At 42.6% G+C, this 16,451-nt stretch overlaps 1 protein-coding gene across 1 annotated transcript; it reads right to left on the bottom strand.

Annotated features, from left to right (window-relative positions):
* Positions 1-4,219: 4,219 nt before the first annotated feature.
* On the bottom strand, positions 4,220-15,031 carry LOC139369601 (jupiter microtubule associated homolog 1-like). The gene is made up of 5 exons (XM_071108855.1): positions 14,859-15,031; positions 13,266-13,408; positions 6,147-6,247; positions 5,947-5,974; positions 4,220-5,651 (listed from the first exon to the last, which is right to left on the bottom strand). The coding sequence occupies exons 1-5, from the start codon at positions 14,912-14,914 to the stop codon at positions 5,482-5,484; spliced, it is 498 nt and encodes a 165-aa protein (XP_070964956.1). The 5' UTR covers positions 14,915-15,031; the 3' UTR covers positions 4,220-5,481.
* Between the last annotated feature and the right edge of the window lie 1,420 nt (positions 15,032-16,451).

The following is a 16,451-nucleotide window of genomic DNA, read 5'->3' as shown; positions in this document are numbered from 1 at the left end:
CCAGTCCACCTGGCTGTGCTGCTGCTCCAGTTTCAACTGTTCTGCCTTATTATTATTCGACCATGCTGGTCATTTATGAACATTTGAACATCTTGGCCATGTTCTGTTATAATCTCCACCTGGCACAGCCAGAAGAGGACTGGCCATCCCACATATGCTCTCTCTAATTCTCTCTTTCTTTCTCTCTCTCGGAGGACCTGAGCCCTAGGACCATGCCCCAGGAATACCTGACATGATGACTCCTTGCTGTCCCCAGTCCACCTGACTGTGCTGCTGCTCCAGTTTCAACTGTTCTGCCTTATTATTATTCGACCATGCTGGTCATTTATGAACATTTGAACATCTTGACCATGTTTTGTTATAATCTCCACCCGGCACAGCCAGAAGAGGACTGGCCACCCCACATAGCCTGGTTCCTCTCTAGGTTTCTTCCTAGGTTTTGGCCTTTCTAGGGAGTTTTTTCTAGCCACCGTGCTTCTACACCTGCATTGCTTGCTGTTTGGGGTTTTAGGCTGGGTTTCTGTACAGCACTTTGAGATATCAGCTGATGTACGAAGGGCTATATAAATAAATTTGATTTGATTTGAAATATTTGCAGAAACACACATGCTGTTGAAACATTTTATTTTTTATTTTTCACCAAACAGCAGATATATTTACATTGGACTGAACCAAAATATGATCACAAAAAATCAGTAAACTGAAAAAGAAAAGGCAAGAAAAATAATTAGGCAGCATCTTGCCGCCACAGCTGGTTCTGGCCACAACGCCTCGTCCACATCACAGGCAATATCTTCCCTTGCCAAACATCGAGGGAAGAAGCGCCTTGAGTGCCTTATCCATCCCGGAATCGCACCCACGTCAATCTCATCAAATGCCTCTTCCATAGCCTGCACAAGAGGCCTGCGCACAAAGGGCTGCCTGTCGTATACCTTCCACCGCCATGCCGAAAATAACTTTTCTATGGGGTTCAGAAATGGTGAGTATGGTGGGAGGTATTGCACAAGAAATGGTGGGTGGTCAGCAAACCAGTTTGGACTGGGGCTGCACGATGAAAGCTCACGTTGTCCCATATTACAACATACCGGGTTCTTTGATGGTCTGCATCATTCATACGCTCTGGTGGTATGAGAATGTTGTGGAGTCTGTCTAGAAATGTGTGAATATGGGCTGTGTTGTATGGTCCAAGGTTGGCATGATGGTGGAGGACACCATGTGTATTGGAGATGGCAGCACACATTGTGATGTTCCCACCACGTTGGCCAGGAACATCTATAATGGCTCTGTGGCCAATGACGTTTCTCCCCCTTCTTCTGGTCTTTGCTAGGTTGAACCCAGCCTCATCTATAAAGATGAACTCATGTGGGATTGCATGAGCATCCATTTCCAGTACTCCCTGAAAACAAAGAACAAAAGCAGTCAATATGGTGTTATCCAGCACACTGGGAAACAATGTTGTGTGTAGTGTACTGCAGTCAATATGGTGTTATCCAGTACACTGGGAAACAATGTTGCAGTCAATATGGTGTTATCCAGCACACTGGGAAACAATGTTGCAGTCAATATGGTGTTATCCAGCACACTGGGAAACAATGTTGCGTGTAGTGTACTGCAGTCAATATTGTACTTACATCCACATATGCTCATCTGACCTCTTTGTTTCTTTGAGAGTTTCTCTCAAACGGCACCTTATAAAGTTGTTTCATTCTGATTTGGTTTCGCTTGAGAATGCGAGCCAATGTGGACAGACTGACTCGTTGAATGTTGTTGAATATGGTGTTGTCTTGGTTGATGTGGCCTTGAATTTCTCGTAATCTGATTTCATTATTTTCCAAAACCAAATTTACAATGGCAGCTTCCTGTACCCCGGTGAACATTTGGCCCCTTCCTCCGCCATGGTTGCGTCTCTCAGTCCTTTAGAAAAACAAAAAAACAAAAATATGGGGCTTGGGCAATGCAGCCTAAAGATATTTCCCCCACAGTAGAGTAAATTCTACAGGAAATTTGTGCAGTTAGTGTATGACATCAGCAATTCATGAAGTAAACAGGTGTCACCCAACTGATACACTATGACATGGGGTGTACTACATAGTGTGAAATAAATGTTGGTTACATACCTGCACTCCAGTCTAAATGTCCGGATGACACAGGCGACAGTAAAACGGCTCAAGTTGGGTTGCACTCTCTGTCCAGCCTCTCCCATTGTCAGCCCATGGTTGATGACATGATCAACTAAGGTTGCTCTGATTTCATTTGAAAGTTGTCTTCTTTGGCCATGAACTCCTTTAGCAGCTCTACCCCTACCTCTCACTCTTCCTCCCTTTCTCATTCTCAACCTCCCTCTTCCTCTCTCTGTAATGGCTTCCATTGTTGTTGTAAAACAAAAGGTGTGGTCACCTGTGGTCTTTTCATAGTGCTTACTTCCTGATTGAAGTGGTAACATTTAACCATTGAGGTGTTTGGCCAGGTGGCACATGTATTGGCCAATTAGCTCATGTAGTGTCATTTTGAATGGCAGTGTTTTGAAATGGCAAACATGTGACTTTATGTCAGATTGTTGTGTCTTATGCAGAGAACTGTGTGAAGTGCATTTAAAAAGTGCCATTTTGAATTGCGAAATGTGTGTAAAGCAGAAAATGTGTTTAGACTTTTGGAGACTTGAGAAGAGGTTTTTCTCTCTGTGTGTCAGTTTAAATAATTATGCTATGCATGTCATTTTAGTGTGTTAGCAATTGGAAAAAACAGTAAGACCACTCCCTTTCAATGCCCTCTTGACCCCTGTCATTATGATGGTCTGGTTAGCGGACACACCGACTGACTGGAGCTAATCTATGCTGACACACTAAATGCTTTGAAATCATTTTAGAGATGTGCTCCAGCTGGCTTCACTAGCTCTTCCGGCAGTGAGTGAAACCACCTTTCAAGGAAAAATCTGATGGTTACCATGGAGACCAAGCATGAGGATTTTTATAGCACAAAATAATCTTTGAACTGGAAGCTTCTCTGCTCTTAGAGATTACCCTCCAAGATTTTTTACCCACTGTGTTTGCATAAATGTAACCCAGGTTGCAGACTCACTTAATCGACTGTCACCAGAAGACATTTTAGGTTCCCCAGCCTACACATGCTCATTGGCCAGCAGGACTATGGATGGTGCCAGGTATCCTCCAGACGTGAAGCTTGGCATTCAGGCCAAAGAGTTGAATCTTGGCTTCATCAGAAAAGAGAGTCTTGTTTCTCATGGTCAGAGTCTTTAGGTGCCTTTTGGCAAACGCCAAGCAGGCTGTCATGTCTTTTACTGCCCCCTCTACCATAAAGGCCTGATGGGGGAAGTGCCGCAGAGATGGGAAAACCTTCCAGAAGGACAACCATCTCCACAGTGGAACTCTTGAGCGCTGTCAGAGTGACCATCGGGTTCTTAGTTCTTTCTTTCCCTGACCAAGGCCCTTCTCCCCCGATTGCTGTTTGGACAGTCGGCCAGCTCTAGGAAGAGTCTTGGTGGTTCCAAACTTCCATTTAAGAATATTGGAGACCATTGTGTTCTTGGGGACATTCTATGCTGCAGAAATTTGGTACCCTTCCCCAGATCTGTGCCTCGACACGATCCTGTCTCGGAGCTCTACAGACAATTCTGTCGACCTAATGCCTTAGTGCATGTCAGAGCAAAAACTGTCAACTGTGGGATCTTATGTAGACCGGTGTTTCCAACTCATGTCCAATCAATTGACTTTACCCCAGGTGGACTCCAATCAAATGATTGATCATCCTTGATGTTTCTATGGAAACATGCTGCACCTGAGATACATTTCAAGTCTCTGAATATGTAAATAGAAAGGTACTTCTGTATTTTTAATAGGTTTTATACATTTCTGCAAATGTATAAAACCTATTTTCACTGTGTCATTATTGGATGTTGTGTGTAGATTGAAGAGGATTTTTTTTATTTACCCCTTTGAGAATAAGGCTGTAACAAACAATTTCGGAAAAAATCTAAATGTCTGAATACTTTCCGAAGGCACTGTACCACAAACCACAAAGTGCCTTATGGCTGTTACCGTATAAACTGGTTACAAATGTAATTAGAGCAGTAAAAATAAGTTTGCTGTCAGCCAATCAGTATTCAGGGCTCGAACCACCCAGTTCAAAAATGTATTTAGGTCATTGAATAACGACACAGCCAACTGCACCATTGCCTTCAGAAATAAAGGACAGCCACGTATGGTCAAAAGTGACATTTAATTTGCGCCAATATTCATTGCGACTTTTACAGTGATAAACAAACCTGCATGAATTTGGATGAACAAGTAACGGTCATGTAGCCCAGCTGACCGTTCAACATCTGCAGAACAGCACTTCAACATGAATTCACTAAAGCCAGGTGTGCAATTTCATTCAAATTACATTTGAACAAAATTGACCTGTGTGTTATATGCATGCATGTATGTGTAAATACATAGAACCACAGGTTTTCCCTGTACAAGGCAGACCGTAAAAATAGGCATCAGACCTGTAAGAGAGACCATGACAGAAGTTTGAACAAGAACTCTGAGCAATTTGCTTAACGTACCAAATTGTCCAACATTGAGAATAAAAAAATGTAAAATGAGAACTAGGCAGAGCTGTCATAAGGTCACTTGTCATTCTATCAGATGGAGTACCACACACAAACAGGCATACTTTAGCTGTTGAGAAAATTTCCCTTCCAAAAAAATAAATAAAATCAGATACAATAAAATGTAATGTTGTTCTCCATTTCATGACATTAGAAAGCCCATTTTCTGGACATATTCACCGAATTTAGTCTTCAGAAATAATGACACCAGGGTTTGAGTAAACTGTTTGGATCCCGTGTGGATTTTAGTTTCCATCGAAATGTTCAAGTCCCAAACTTCATGCAACACTAGATCATGTACCCCAACAATTAACTAATATGACTCAATATAGTCCAGCATAACCTTCAATTAAAATGAAACGTTCACAGTAAAACTTTTAGTTCCTTTTTTAATAGATTTTTTATTTTTTTTAAACAAAAGGCTTCACCAAAATGTTTTGGTTGAGTCGGACTTGGAACAAACCAGGCGTGCATGCAGTTTTTACCAGACAATGAACACGGTGCAAAAGCAACAACTTCATATAAATCCATTTTATTATTATTTTTTTTTTTTAACCTTATCGATCGCGCATCAGAACTTTGCCATTGACACCGGATGGAGTGAGGGACAACTTAAACCTCATGCCCTTTGGCCAGAGGGCCTGTGACTACAGCACTACATATGCCAGGGGCTTGGATCAGGTACATAAAGTGCTTCTGTCAAAAAAAACATACAAAAATTAAAAAAGAGGGGGTATCAAAACAATGGACTCGGGGAGGGAGGAGAGGAAGAGGACGGGACGAAATTCCTGGACTCACAGATGAACAAGTGGAGATTCTTCTTTTAAAAAAGAGAAAAGGACAGCGGAGTTCTGAGAAAGAGAAGGACCTCAACCGAGGATTAGGCTGGACTTTCCCCCTGGGGGGTTCCTGCGGCCTGATGTCATCCCAGCGGCGGGCTGGGAGGCTGCCGTGGCGGGCTGGGAGGCCGCCGTGGCGGGCTGGGAGGCCTCATTCCTCTGCTCTGGGGCAGGAATGACCTCAACCTCCACAGCGTTATCTAAACATGGGTAAAGAGACAGGATAACATGCCTGCCACTCAAGCATTTAAAAATGGAATACTGCCACTTGAAGCTTTTAAAAACATCTGGTAATAAACTAAATCGATAGACAAAAACTACAAATGTTCAACATTTCAACACTACATACTAAAAATCATATTTTCCCCTATAATTTAACTAGCATTGTGAATAAAATGAACCTTCTTAGAAGTTTACAGACATGAATATGTAGTCTTAATCTGGACAACTTGTTTAACAGTGGATGTTAGCAAGAATCATTAAAATAGTCCTTACCAGCATTTCCCACATCATTGTCTCCAGTCTAAGAGGAGATGAAGGAACAAAAGGTAAGTGATTAGAAAACACAACAGAAAGGAGTAGGCCAAATACATGAAAGTGAAAGAAAATCCTCAACAAGGAATGCCCATTGTTTAACTTTGGGAAATTCCAGATTTATCACTCCCACACACAAACACAGCGTTGCGCCATCTCACCCCGGCGTTGGAGTCCTCGTGGTTGTTGGAGGAAGATTGGGCAGCACATCTCCTCAGTGGGGCTGAGGGCTCTCCACACAGCACTCCGGTGGGCTTCCCACCTGTAGATACACAGAATTGACACGGTTTGAGTCTCAATCCCTGGGAATTGCCTGGCTAATCACCAAGTGATCGAGGGCTTACATTCTAAATTAAGAACATCTCATGCCAGAAGTGCTAACGTTTCAGATACTTGATAGAGCAGCCAAACACCTAATCAAGTAGAATGAAACTAAAACTGCTTAGCTCTGCCATTTCATGGATTGTTTTTAATTGCTAAATCACAAGGGGTTGCAAGTTATGACCTAGAAAGGAAAGTTTGGAGGAAGAGTGAGAGTTGAATTGGAAACACTCCAATTCAACACCCAGCCTGGGGACAAGCCAAAAACCACTCAGTCTCCCCACCTGACCTTTCAGACAGCATGCCGAACTCCCCTACTCAACAGCTGCTAATCAGACAAGTCAGTTGGATTTATCATATACTGAACAAAAATATCAAACGGCAAGAGATTTTACTGAGTCGGAGTTCATAAGAAAATCCATCAATTGAAATAAATTCATTAGGCTCTAATCTACGAATTTCACATGACTGGGAATACAGATACGAGTGTTGGTCACAGATATCTTTATTTTTTATTTTTTAAACAAGGTTAGGGGCATGGATCAGAAAACCAGTCAGTATCTGTTGCGACCACCATTTGCCTCATGCAGCACGACAGTCGCATAGCGTTGACCAGGCTGTTGATTGTGACCTGACACGGGAGCATTCACTGCAGGCAACGCAGAGATCCTCATGAATATTCCAGAATGGCTCAGACTCAGCCCTGCTGGGATTCAGTGTAGGAAGGAAGATCAATAGTGGAAGAGCTAATGTAATGACTATGGATTGGAGGAGTTAAATTGACAATTTCCTACACACGGTGACAGCTTTTCTTATAAGCTCTGTGAAGCGAACATGAATCACAGCATCATACATGAACACAATCTGCCCTCTTGTGGAGGAAGTTGCAACTTGCATCCCACATAGATTATCTCCAGGTTCGATGAAGTTGAATTTAAGACCTTAAAATGCCACTTGGAATAAAATGTAATATAAATTGTGAGGTTTGCGCACACCTGCTGATATTCCACTCCAGAAATGAGCCCGTTGACAAAAAGTTGTATATTTAGGGCTGGCTCTTAAAGTGGAACTGACAGAGTTAACTCATTTACAAATGTGAAACAGACAACCATAATTTAAGTACAAAAATATCAAATACCCAGGTCATGCTACAAAACCAAACTGAGGTTTTAAAAATAGGTTATATTTTACCCCCCAAAAAAATACATGACGCAAAGTGAGGCATTGTTGACAATATATGGATGCAGTTGAATGCATGATTAATATAATTCACCAATACATTTCTTGGTAGTCCAAATAATTGCCATCAGGTTGTAAATATCAGCTGGCCTGGTACCTTGCTTGTTTCAGTGACTCAATATTTTTGGGGGAAAACAAAAAAACTGAGACAATGTAACTAATACTGGGAATGTTAAAACAAGGGCAATGATCAAGTCAGTCATATCCATCAAATGTATTTATAAAGCCTCTTTTACGTCAGCCGATGTCACAAAGTGCTGTACAGAAACCCAGCCTAAAATCCCAAACAGCAAGCAATGCAGAAGCAGTGGCTAGGAAAACCTCCCAAGGCGGCAGGAACTGAGGATGAAACCTAGAGGAAGAAGGCTCTGAGGGGTAGGCCAGTCCTCTTCTGACTGTGCCGGGTGGAGATAACAGTACATGGGCAAGATGTTCAAACATTCATAGATGACCAGCAGGGTCAAATAATCAGTGGTTGTAGAGGGTGCAACAGGTGGCTAACATGCTGACCAGACAGCACACGTTTAATCTGTGAGCGTTGCAAAATAAAATGTACATGTTATTCAATAATTTCATCCAAACTCCTCAAGCGCATCAGACTCCTGCATAGCCAGGTGCTAAAATAGAAGAACTTGGTTCTATTTTAGCCATTTGACACACTGCATGTCCCACCTCTCCCATCTACTCATTGGTTATTACGAGCATTTACCCACATGGGTCATTGAAATATGGAGGTCCACACTCCAGTCGGTGCTGGTAATGCACCTTAAAGTTGGTTGCCAACCACCATCAAAATTCTATAAATACAAAAAAAAATGTTTTTAATCAAAACCTATGCATTTCAGGTAAAATAACAACCCATGTTAATCTCCCAGGACAAATTAGCAAGCAAGTTCAGGGATGCAAACTAGTGAGGGCCCAAAAAGGATACCTTTAGGCAAAAAAACAAGTGACTAGTTTGCATCCCCGAGCATAGGCTAGCTAAATGTTTAATATGCATTTCAACCTTCAACTCCAAAATAAATATACTTGGTTTTGGCATTTTAACCTGGGTGTCATGAACGCATTTGGTAGGGATAGACAATCAACATGCACGAACGGAGTCAGTTTGGTCATCCAGACAGAAAGTCAGGCAATCAGTAGGCCTAGGTTACAGAAAAACAAACATTAAAAAGCAATCGCGAAAGTTGGTGCCATACTGCAATTAGCTGGAAACAGTTGTCAAAAATATCTGTTCAACATTTTGAAAACGGGTAGATCTAATATGCATCTAGCATTGGTTGGTAACATGACTAGGATTGTGCCTTTGGCCAGAAGACAATGAAAGAAAGTTAACAAAATAATTGCCTCCACAGAAGGCTACTTTGGAGCAAGGCAAGGCGTGTAGTAAAACTTTTCAGGTGTGCAACAATTATGTTTTCAAAGTGCATACTGCCTCCAGCTCATTGCAAAGTGGTGTGTGACACATTGATGAAGACGGCCTTCGGTTGCCTTTATACACTGCTCAAAAAAATAAAGGGAACACTAAAATAACATCCTAGATCTGAATGAATGAAATACTCTTAAATACTTTCTTTACATAGTTGAATGTGCTGACAACAAAATCACACAAATTATCAATGGAAATCAAATTTATCAACCCATGGAAGTCTGGATTTGGAGTCACACTCAAAATGAAAGTGGAAAACCACACTACAGGCTGATCCAACTTTGATGTAATGTCCTTAAAACAAGTCAAAATGAGGCTCAGTAGTGTGTGTGGCCTCCACGTGCCTGTATGACCTCCCTACAACGCCTGGGCATGCTCCTGATGAGGTGGCGGATGGTCTCCTGAGGGATCTCCTCCCAGACCTGGACTAAAGCATCCGCCAACTCCTGGACAGTCTGTGCGGCCCCCCAAAGAAATGCCACCCCACACCATGACTGACCCACCGCCAAACCGGTCATGCTGGAGGATGTTGCAGGCAGCAGAACGTTCTCCACAGCGTCTCCAGAATGTCACATGTGCTCAGTGTGAACCCGCTTTCATCTGTGAAGAGCACAGGGCGCCAGTGGCGAATTTGCCAACCTTGGTGTTCTCTGGCATCTGCCAAACGTCCTGCACGGTGTTGGGCTGTAAGCCAACCCCCACCTGTGGACGTCGGGCCCTCATGGAGTCTGTTTCTGACCGTTTGAGCAGACACATGCACATTTGTGGCCTGCTGGAGGTCATTTTGCAGGGTTCTGGCAGTGCTCCTCCTGCTCCCCCTTGCACAAAGGCGGAGGTAGCAGTCCTGCTGCTGGTTTGTTGCCCTCCTAAGGCCTCCTCCACGTCTCCTGATGTACTGGCCTGTCTCCTGGTAGCGCCTCCATGCTCTGGACACTACGCTGACAGACAACAAACCTTCTTGCCACAGCTCGCATTGATGTGCCATCCTGGATGAGCTGCACTACCTGAGCCACTTGTGTGGGTTGTAGACTCCGTCTCATGCTACCACTAGAGTGAAAACACCGCCAGCATTCAAAAGTGACCAAAACATCAGCCAGGAAGCATAGGAACTGAGAAGTGGTCTGTGGTTACCACCTGCAGAACCACTACTTTATTGGAGGTGTCTTGCTAATTGCCTATAATTTCCACCTGTTGTCTATTCCATTTGCACAACAGCATGTGAAATGTATTGTCAATCAGTGTTGCTTCCTAAGTGGACAGTTTGATTTCACAGAAGTGTGATTGACTTGGAGTTACATTGTGTTGTTTAAGTGTTCCCTTAATTTTTTTGAGCCGTGTATATATTTACGCTCAGTGTGTCGTCTTGATCGCTGGTGAAAAGTTTGTTTCTGTTGGAGTTTTGTCCTCTCTGTTTTGGTTAGAGGGGACAGTTCAGAGTGACATTCATTTGTTATAGAATGGATGTTTCGGCGGTTGCCGTTCTTCGCGTTCAATGATACCGAATTCCTAGCTGCAGACTAGTAATTTATATCAAAACACTTGTTCTTAATCTGTCGGTATCGATAGTCTAAGAGTTTAACCACGTGGTATGGTTAAAAGATTCAGCAATGGTCTACAACCTTCGTCCTCTCCTAATGGAGAAAAACATGGTCTGGTGATATTTTCTCAAAGTTGGGTTTTATTCGGAATTGCAGAAAAGGGGCTGTCCCAGGATGCCTGACCCTAACTGGGCTCAGGGGCGGTCCTCTGATTTAGTTCAAATCAAAAAGGAATTGTATTTTCCTTCATTAAACAGTCCAAAATCATATTACACAATTTTACAAACAGTATTATGCTCACTCATTCATCTTATACAACAATTAGATGTAAACCTCATATCTGAGGCTATTATATAACAGCGTTATGGTAATGTGGCCACACCGTCTCCCATGAGCTTCCCCAAGTTGTAACAAACGGACCAGTTCGTTTGAGCTAAGCTGGATTCTTCACCGATCTTTTATACTTTCTCCGGAACATGAAATTTGTTCGTACCTCAAGTTCTGTGAGGTGGAAGAAATTCCTTTGTTCTCTATGAAAATGTACTCTGCCTCTTATACTGTGTGGCCATGTGGCAGGGTCTTCTCAGGAATTTACGACCTCTCTCTGACCACAGCAGCCTAGTTGAAGGAGGCAGGGAAAGGGGGATGGGGTTTGCTGTACCCAAAGAGGGCAACATCATGACACTTTGTGCGTGTGATAGACACATAACGAAAACACACACGCCAATTGAATTCACTAAATCATGCAACTGAACCTATAGACTGATAGGCATGACAAGTCAAATGCATTTACATGGACTGGTATTTTTTCCTCTCCCAGACTATTGGCCAGTGCTAATTTTATGCATTAATTAATGTCTACATTCCTTTTTGCCACATTTATTATTAGACAATACAATTTAAAAGTATGCATTAAGTTATGTGAGCTAAACAAATAAAATGTAGAATATATACATTTTTTATTAATAATGTTACCGTCCCCATGACATCCATGCCACCACCAAAGAAAAATATTGGCAGTAGAACAGCCTTACAGAACAGCTCAGTGACTTACGTGGCACATTTCCAACAAGTCAGTTCATCAAATTTCTGCCCTGGTCAACTGTAAGTGCTGTTATTGTGAAGTGGAAACGTCTAGGAGCAATAGCGGCTCAGCCGCAAAGTGGTAGGCCACACAAGCTCACAGATCCAGACTTTTGAAGTGCATACAAATCTTCTGTCCTCGGTTGCTTCACTAGGGAGTTCCAAACTGCCTCTGAAAGCAACGTCAGCACAAGAACTGTTCATCGGGGCTTCATGAAATGGGTTCCCATGGCCAAGCAGCCGCACACAAGCCAAAGATCACCATGCGCAATACCAAGCTTCTGCTGGAGTGGTGTAAAGCTCGCCACCATCAGACTCTGGAGCAGTGGAAACGCGTTCTCTGGAGTGATACATCAAGCTTCACCATCTGGCAGTCCGACAGACAAATCTGGGTTTGGCAGATGCCAGGAAAACGTAACCTGCCCGAATGCATAGTGCCAACTGTAAAGTTTGGTGGAGGAGGAATAATGGTCTGAGGCTGTTTTTCATGGTTCGGGCTAGGCCCCTTAGTTCCAGTGAAGGGAAATCTTAATGCTACAGCATACAATGACATTCTAGAAGATTCTGTGCTTCCAACTTTGTGGCCACAGTTTGCAGAAGGTCTTTCCCTGTTTCAGCATGACAATGCACCCATGCACAAAGCAAGGTCCATACAGAACGAGATCCGTGTGGAAGAACTTGACTGGCCTGCACAGAGCTCTGACCTCAACCCCATCGAACACCTTTAGGATGAATTGGAATGCCGACTGTGAGCCAGGCCTAATCGGCCAACTTCAGTGACCGACCTCACGAATGCTTGTGGCTGAATGGAAGCAAGTCCCCGAAGCAATGTTCCAACATGTAGTGGAAAGCCTTCCCAGCAAAAAGGGGGGGGGGGGGGGGACCCACTCCACATTAATGCCAATGACTTAGGATGAAGCAGTTCGACGAGCAGGTGTCCACATACTTTTGGTCATGTTGTGTACTTTCATTGCAGGAAGAAGGGTAATGCGCATCACTGTTGACCAAATATTGGTTTTAGAACCATAAAATTTAGAAATTTTATTGCATGGAACTCTGTTCCATCTCATATTGCTCAAATGTACAGCAAACCTGGTTTAAAAAAACAGATAAAGCAACACCTCACGGCACGTCGCCTCTTCCATATTTTACCTAGATAGTGTGTATGTATTGATATGTATGCTACACGTACCTTTTTAAAAATATTGATATAGTTCTGTCCATGAGCTGTTCTTGTCTATTAATGTTCTGTATTATGTCATATTTCATGTGGACCCAGGATAAGTAGCTGCCGATTTTGCAACAGCTAATGAGGATCCTAATAAAATAACAAACAATGTGTAGGAAATCTTGCTCTCTCTGGCAACGGCCCGACTCGCACATGACGTGCACACATGGTTGGATAGCTTTTAGAAAAAGTGCACCTCCAGTATTATTTGATGTTAAAATAGTAATAACTGCAACAATTAAGCAGCGGCACTATAATGGAAACACTGTAGTCATCTCAGTTGCATTTAAGACCTTTGAATTTAAGAATCTGAGATAAATGAATTTAAGATTTAAAGACTAAGGACCCGCACTGAGAAGTTTTGATAAATTACATAGGCTACATACAGCTAGAGGCACAGTACAAGTATTATACAAGAAGCTGAGGTAGGGTGATGGGTTACCAGGTGGGTTGTTCCTCCGATGAGCGTGTGGGTCATCTGGTTCAGCGAAGATGTTGGAGGCCATCTTGTTTTTGCGATTGGGGGGCTTTTCCTCATCATTGCCAAAAGAGATGTTGGAGGCTCCTCCAGGGGGGCGCAGGACCCTAAGAGACAAAGCAATGAGAAAAGTATTGAGGAAAATAAAATAACTAGCCTAACTTGTATACTTCTTACTGGTATAGCCTTAAACTAGGATTTGTACCCTCTAAGAGTTCCTACTGAAGAAAAAAAAGAAACAAAATAAATACACACCTGTCTGAAATTTTGCACAGGACAAAGGGCATCATCCCCAGGCTATTTTGGGAGGAAGTCTGTGTCTGGTGCGCAACACTACATTAGAGCCTTCCTGACTACTGTCATTATGGTGGTCTGGTTAGCTGACACATTGACTAGAGCTAATCTATGCTGACACACAAAATGCTTTGAATTCATGTTAGAGATGGGCTCCTGCTGGCGCCACTATCTCTTCCTGCAGTGAGTGAACCCACCTTTAAGCCGAGGACTTAGAGGATGAAAAATGGGTGTGACAAAACCATGGAGACCAAATGTGAGGATTTTTAAAGCATGAAATAATCTTTGAAATGGCAGCTTCTCTGCATTGAGATAATGATTTTAAAAAAACAATACCTTCTGCTAAGATTAACAATTAAAAATATATATTTTTGATTTACATGCATTGTGCTTGCATAAATGTAAACCAGGTGAAAGCTCACTTGATCGATTTTCACGATAACAGACATTTTAGGTTCCCCCATCCCACTTGCCCCAGAGGCACACTACAACCAGCGGGTCATAAAATATCCAGATGTCATTGTAGCCAGTTGTCTCTGTATGTGGGGCAGCTGCTTCGGCCTGATATCAACCTTAATCAAGCCGGCTAAACCAACCAGATGTAAAATAATTTAAGTCTGATTAGCATAGTTGGTTTTGCAAGTCAGTAACTAGCTAGCCGAATAGCTGGTTAGTGAATATTTAATTTGAGCAAATCTGGTTATGGAAGAGGGCTGCATGGTCGTGATTGGCAAAGTGGATACTACTAACGTTAGTCGGATAGAAAAATCACCTTCCACAGGGGGCCCCACCCAACCATAAAATTAACTGTTATTGATTTGCTAGCCAAGGACAAGTTTCATGCTAGCAGTCTGGCTCTAGTGTCATGCACCCTGCATTGAATAAAATAAGCAAATGTTGATTCCTTTGAAGGCAATCAGTTAGAACCATTAGCATTTGCTTGCTTTTACACACATACGTGCACGTCGTTAGCTAGCTACATTCACTAGCCAAATGCTAGCAAGCTAACGTTAGTTAGCCTGTTCCACATACAAAGAGGCAAATGTCAACGGTAGTTGTGGACACAGACGCATTTAACGTGAAATACATCCTCTCACAAATAATTTAAAAAGCCATTAATACGAACAGGTTAAGAAAATAGTGTCTATTGTTTGACAACTAGCTAGTTAAAGGTTAGCTAGCTAACTTAGCTGTCTAGAGGAGGGCTGCATCATTTGACATTTGGCTGAAAATGCAAGGCTCTTGACATGTCATGATGCTTACCTGGAGCTGCTTTTTGCTCCGGCTTCCATGCCTGAATATATAGTTGTCGTCGTCATTTTGTGAGAGGCTGGTAAGAGTTAATAAGCTATTGCAAATAACAAGACGATTTTAGACCAATATTTCACCACCTCAGACTCGTTTTACTCCACCCGGTACAAGCAAAATGATCAATCGGATTTAAAAAAAAAAAACGTGAAGAGGGCGTTTCCATGGTTGAATTGCCACCCACAAAAGGACGATTCGTTCTCCTGATTGGTTCCTGACTCATAAATCATGCATTTGATTGGAGAATCGGTGTACGACCTGCGCGCTCAAGGAAAAGCAAACCGTCCTTAGCAACAAACAAAAAATAATTCAAATGATGTCTGAATCTAGATGTTAGAACCCTCCTTTCTGTACAATCAAACAGTTTGAGATAAATATTTTCCTGACAAATACTTCTGTTTTTACCCCTCATACAGAATCAGTCAGTTGATACAACAGAGAACAATAATGAAAAATCTGACTATATGATTCAGACAGAAGGTCAACCTAGAATGCATTTACACAGGCAGCCCAATTCGGATCTATATTCCACTAATTGGTATTTTGACCAATCATATCAGATCTTTTTCAGAACTGATCTGATCTGAAATATATCAGAATTGGGCTTCCTGTGTAAACAGATGGTTGATAATCATCATTATGTCACAACTTGGATTTTTGCACATTTATTAAAAATAAAAAACATAAATATCTATTTTACATAAGTATTCAGACCCTTACTATGAGACTCAAAATTGAGCTCAGGTGCATCCTGTTTCCATTGATCATCCTTGAGCTGTTTCTACAACTTGATTGGAGTCCAACTGGGGTAAACTCAATTGATTGGACATGATTTGGAAAGGCACTCACCTGTCTGAGGTCCCACAGTTGACAGTGCATGTCAGAGCAAAAACCAAGCCATGAGGTCAAAGGAATTGTCCGTAAAGCTCAGAGACTGGATTGTGTCGAGGTACAGATCTGGGGAAGGGTACCAACATATTTTTGCAGCATTGAAGGTCCCCAAGAACACAGTGGCCTACATCATTCTTCAATGGAAGAAGTTTGGAACCCCCAAGACTTTTCCTAGAGCTGGTTGCCTGTCCAAACTGAGCAATTGGGGAAGAAGGGCCTTGGTCAGGGAGGTGACCAAGAATTTGATGGTAACTCCGATAGAGCTCCAGAGTACCTCTGTGGAGATAAGAGAATGTTCTAGGACAACCATCTCTGCAGCACTCCACCAATCAGGCAGTTATGGTAGAATGCCAGATGGAAGCCACTCCTCAGTAAAAGGCACATGACAGCCCGCTTGGAGTTTGTCCAAAAGGCACCTGAAGACTGACCATGAGAAATTATTCTCTGGTCGGATGAAACCAAGATTGAACTCTTTGGCCCAAATGCCATGCGTCATGTCTGGAGGAAATCTAGCACCATCCCTACGGTGAAGCATGGTGATGGCAGCATCATGCTGTGGTGATGTTTTTCAGCGGCCGGGAATGTGAGACTAGTCAGGATCGAGGCAAAGATGAACGGAGAAAAGTGCAGAGAGAACCTGTTCAGGACCGCAGACTG

The sequence above is a fragment of the Oncorhynchus clarkii genome, chromosome 17, assembly GCF_045791955.1.
Source record: "Oncorhynchus clarkii lewisi isolate Uvic-CL-2024 chromosome 17, UVic_Ocla_1.0, whole genome shotgun sequence".
Taxonomy (NCBI): domain Eukaryota; kingdom Metazoa; phylum Chordata; class Actinopteri; order Salmoniformes; family Salmonidae; genus Oncorhynchus; species Oncorhynchus clarkii.
Note: the sequence above shows the minus strand (reverse complement) of the source record. Positions and strands in the feature narration are given on the sequence as shown.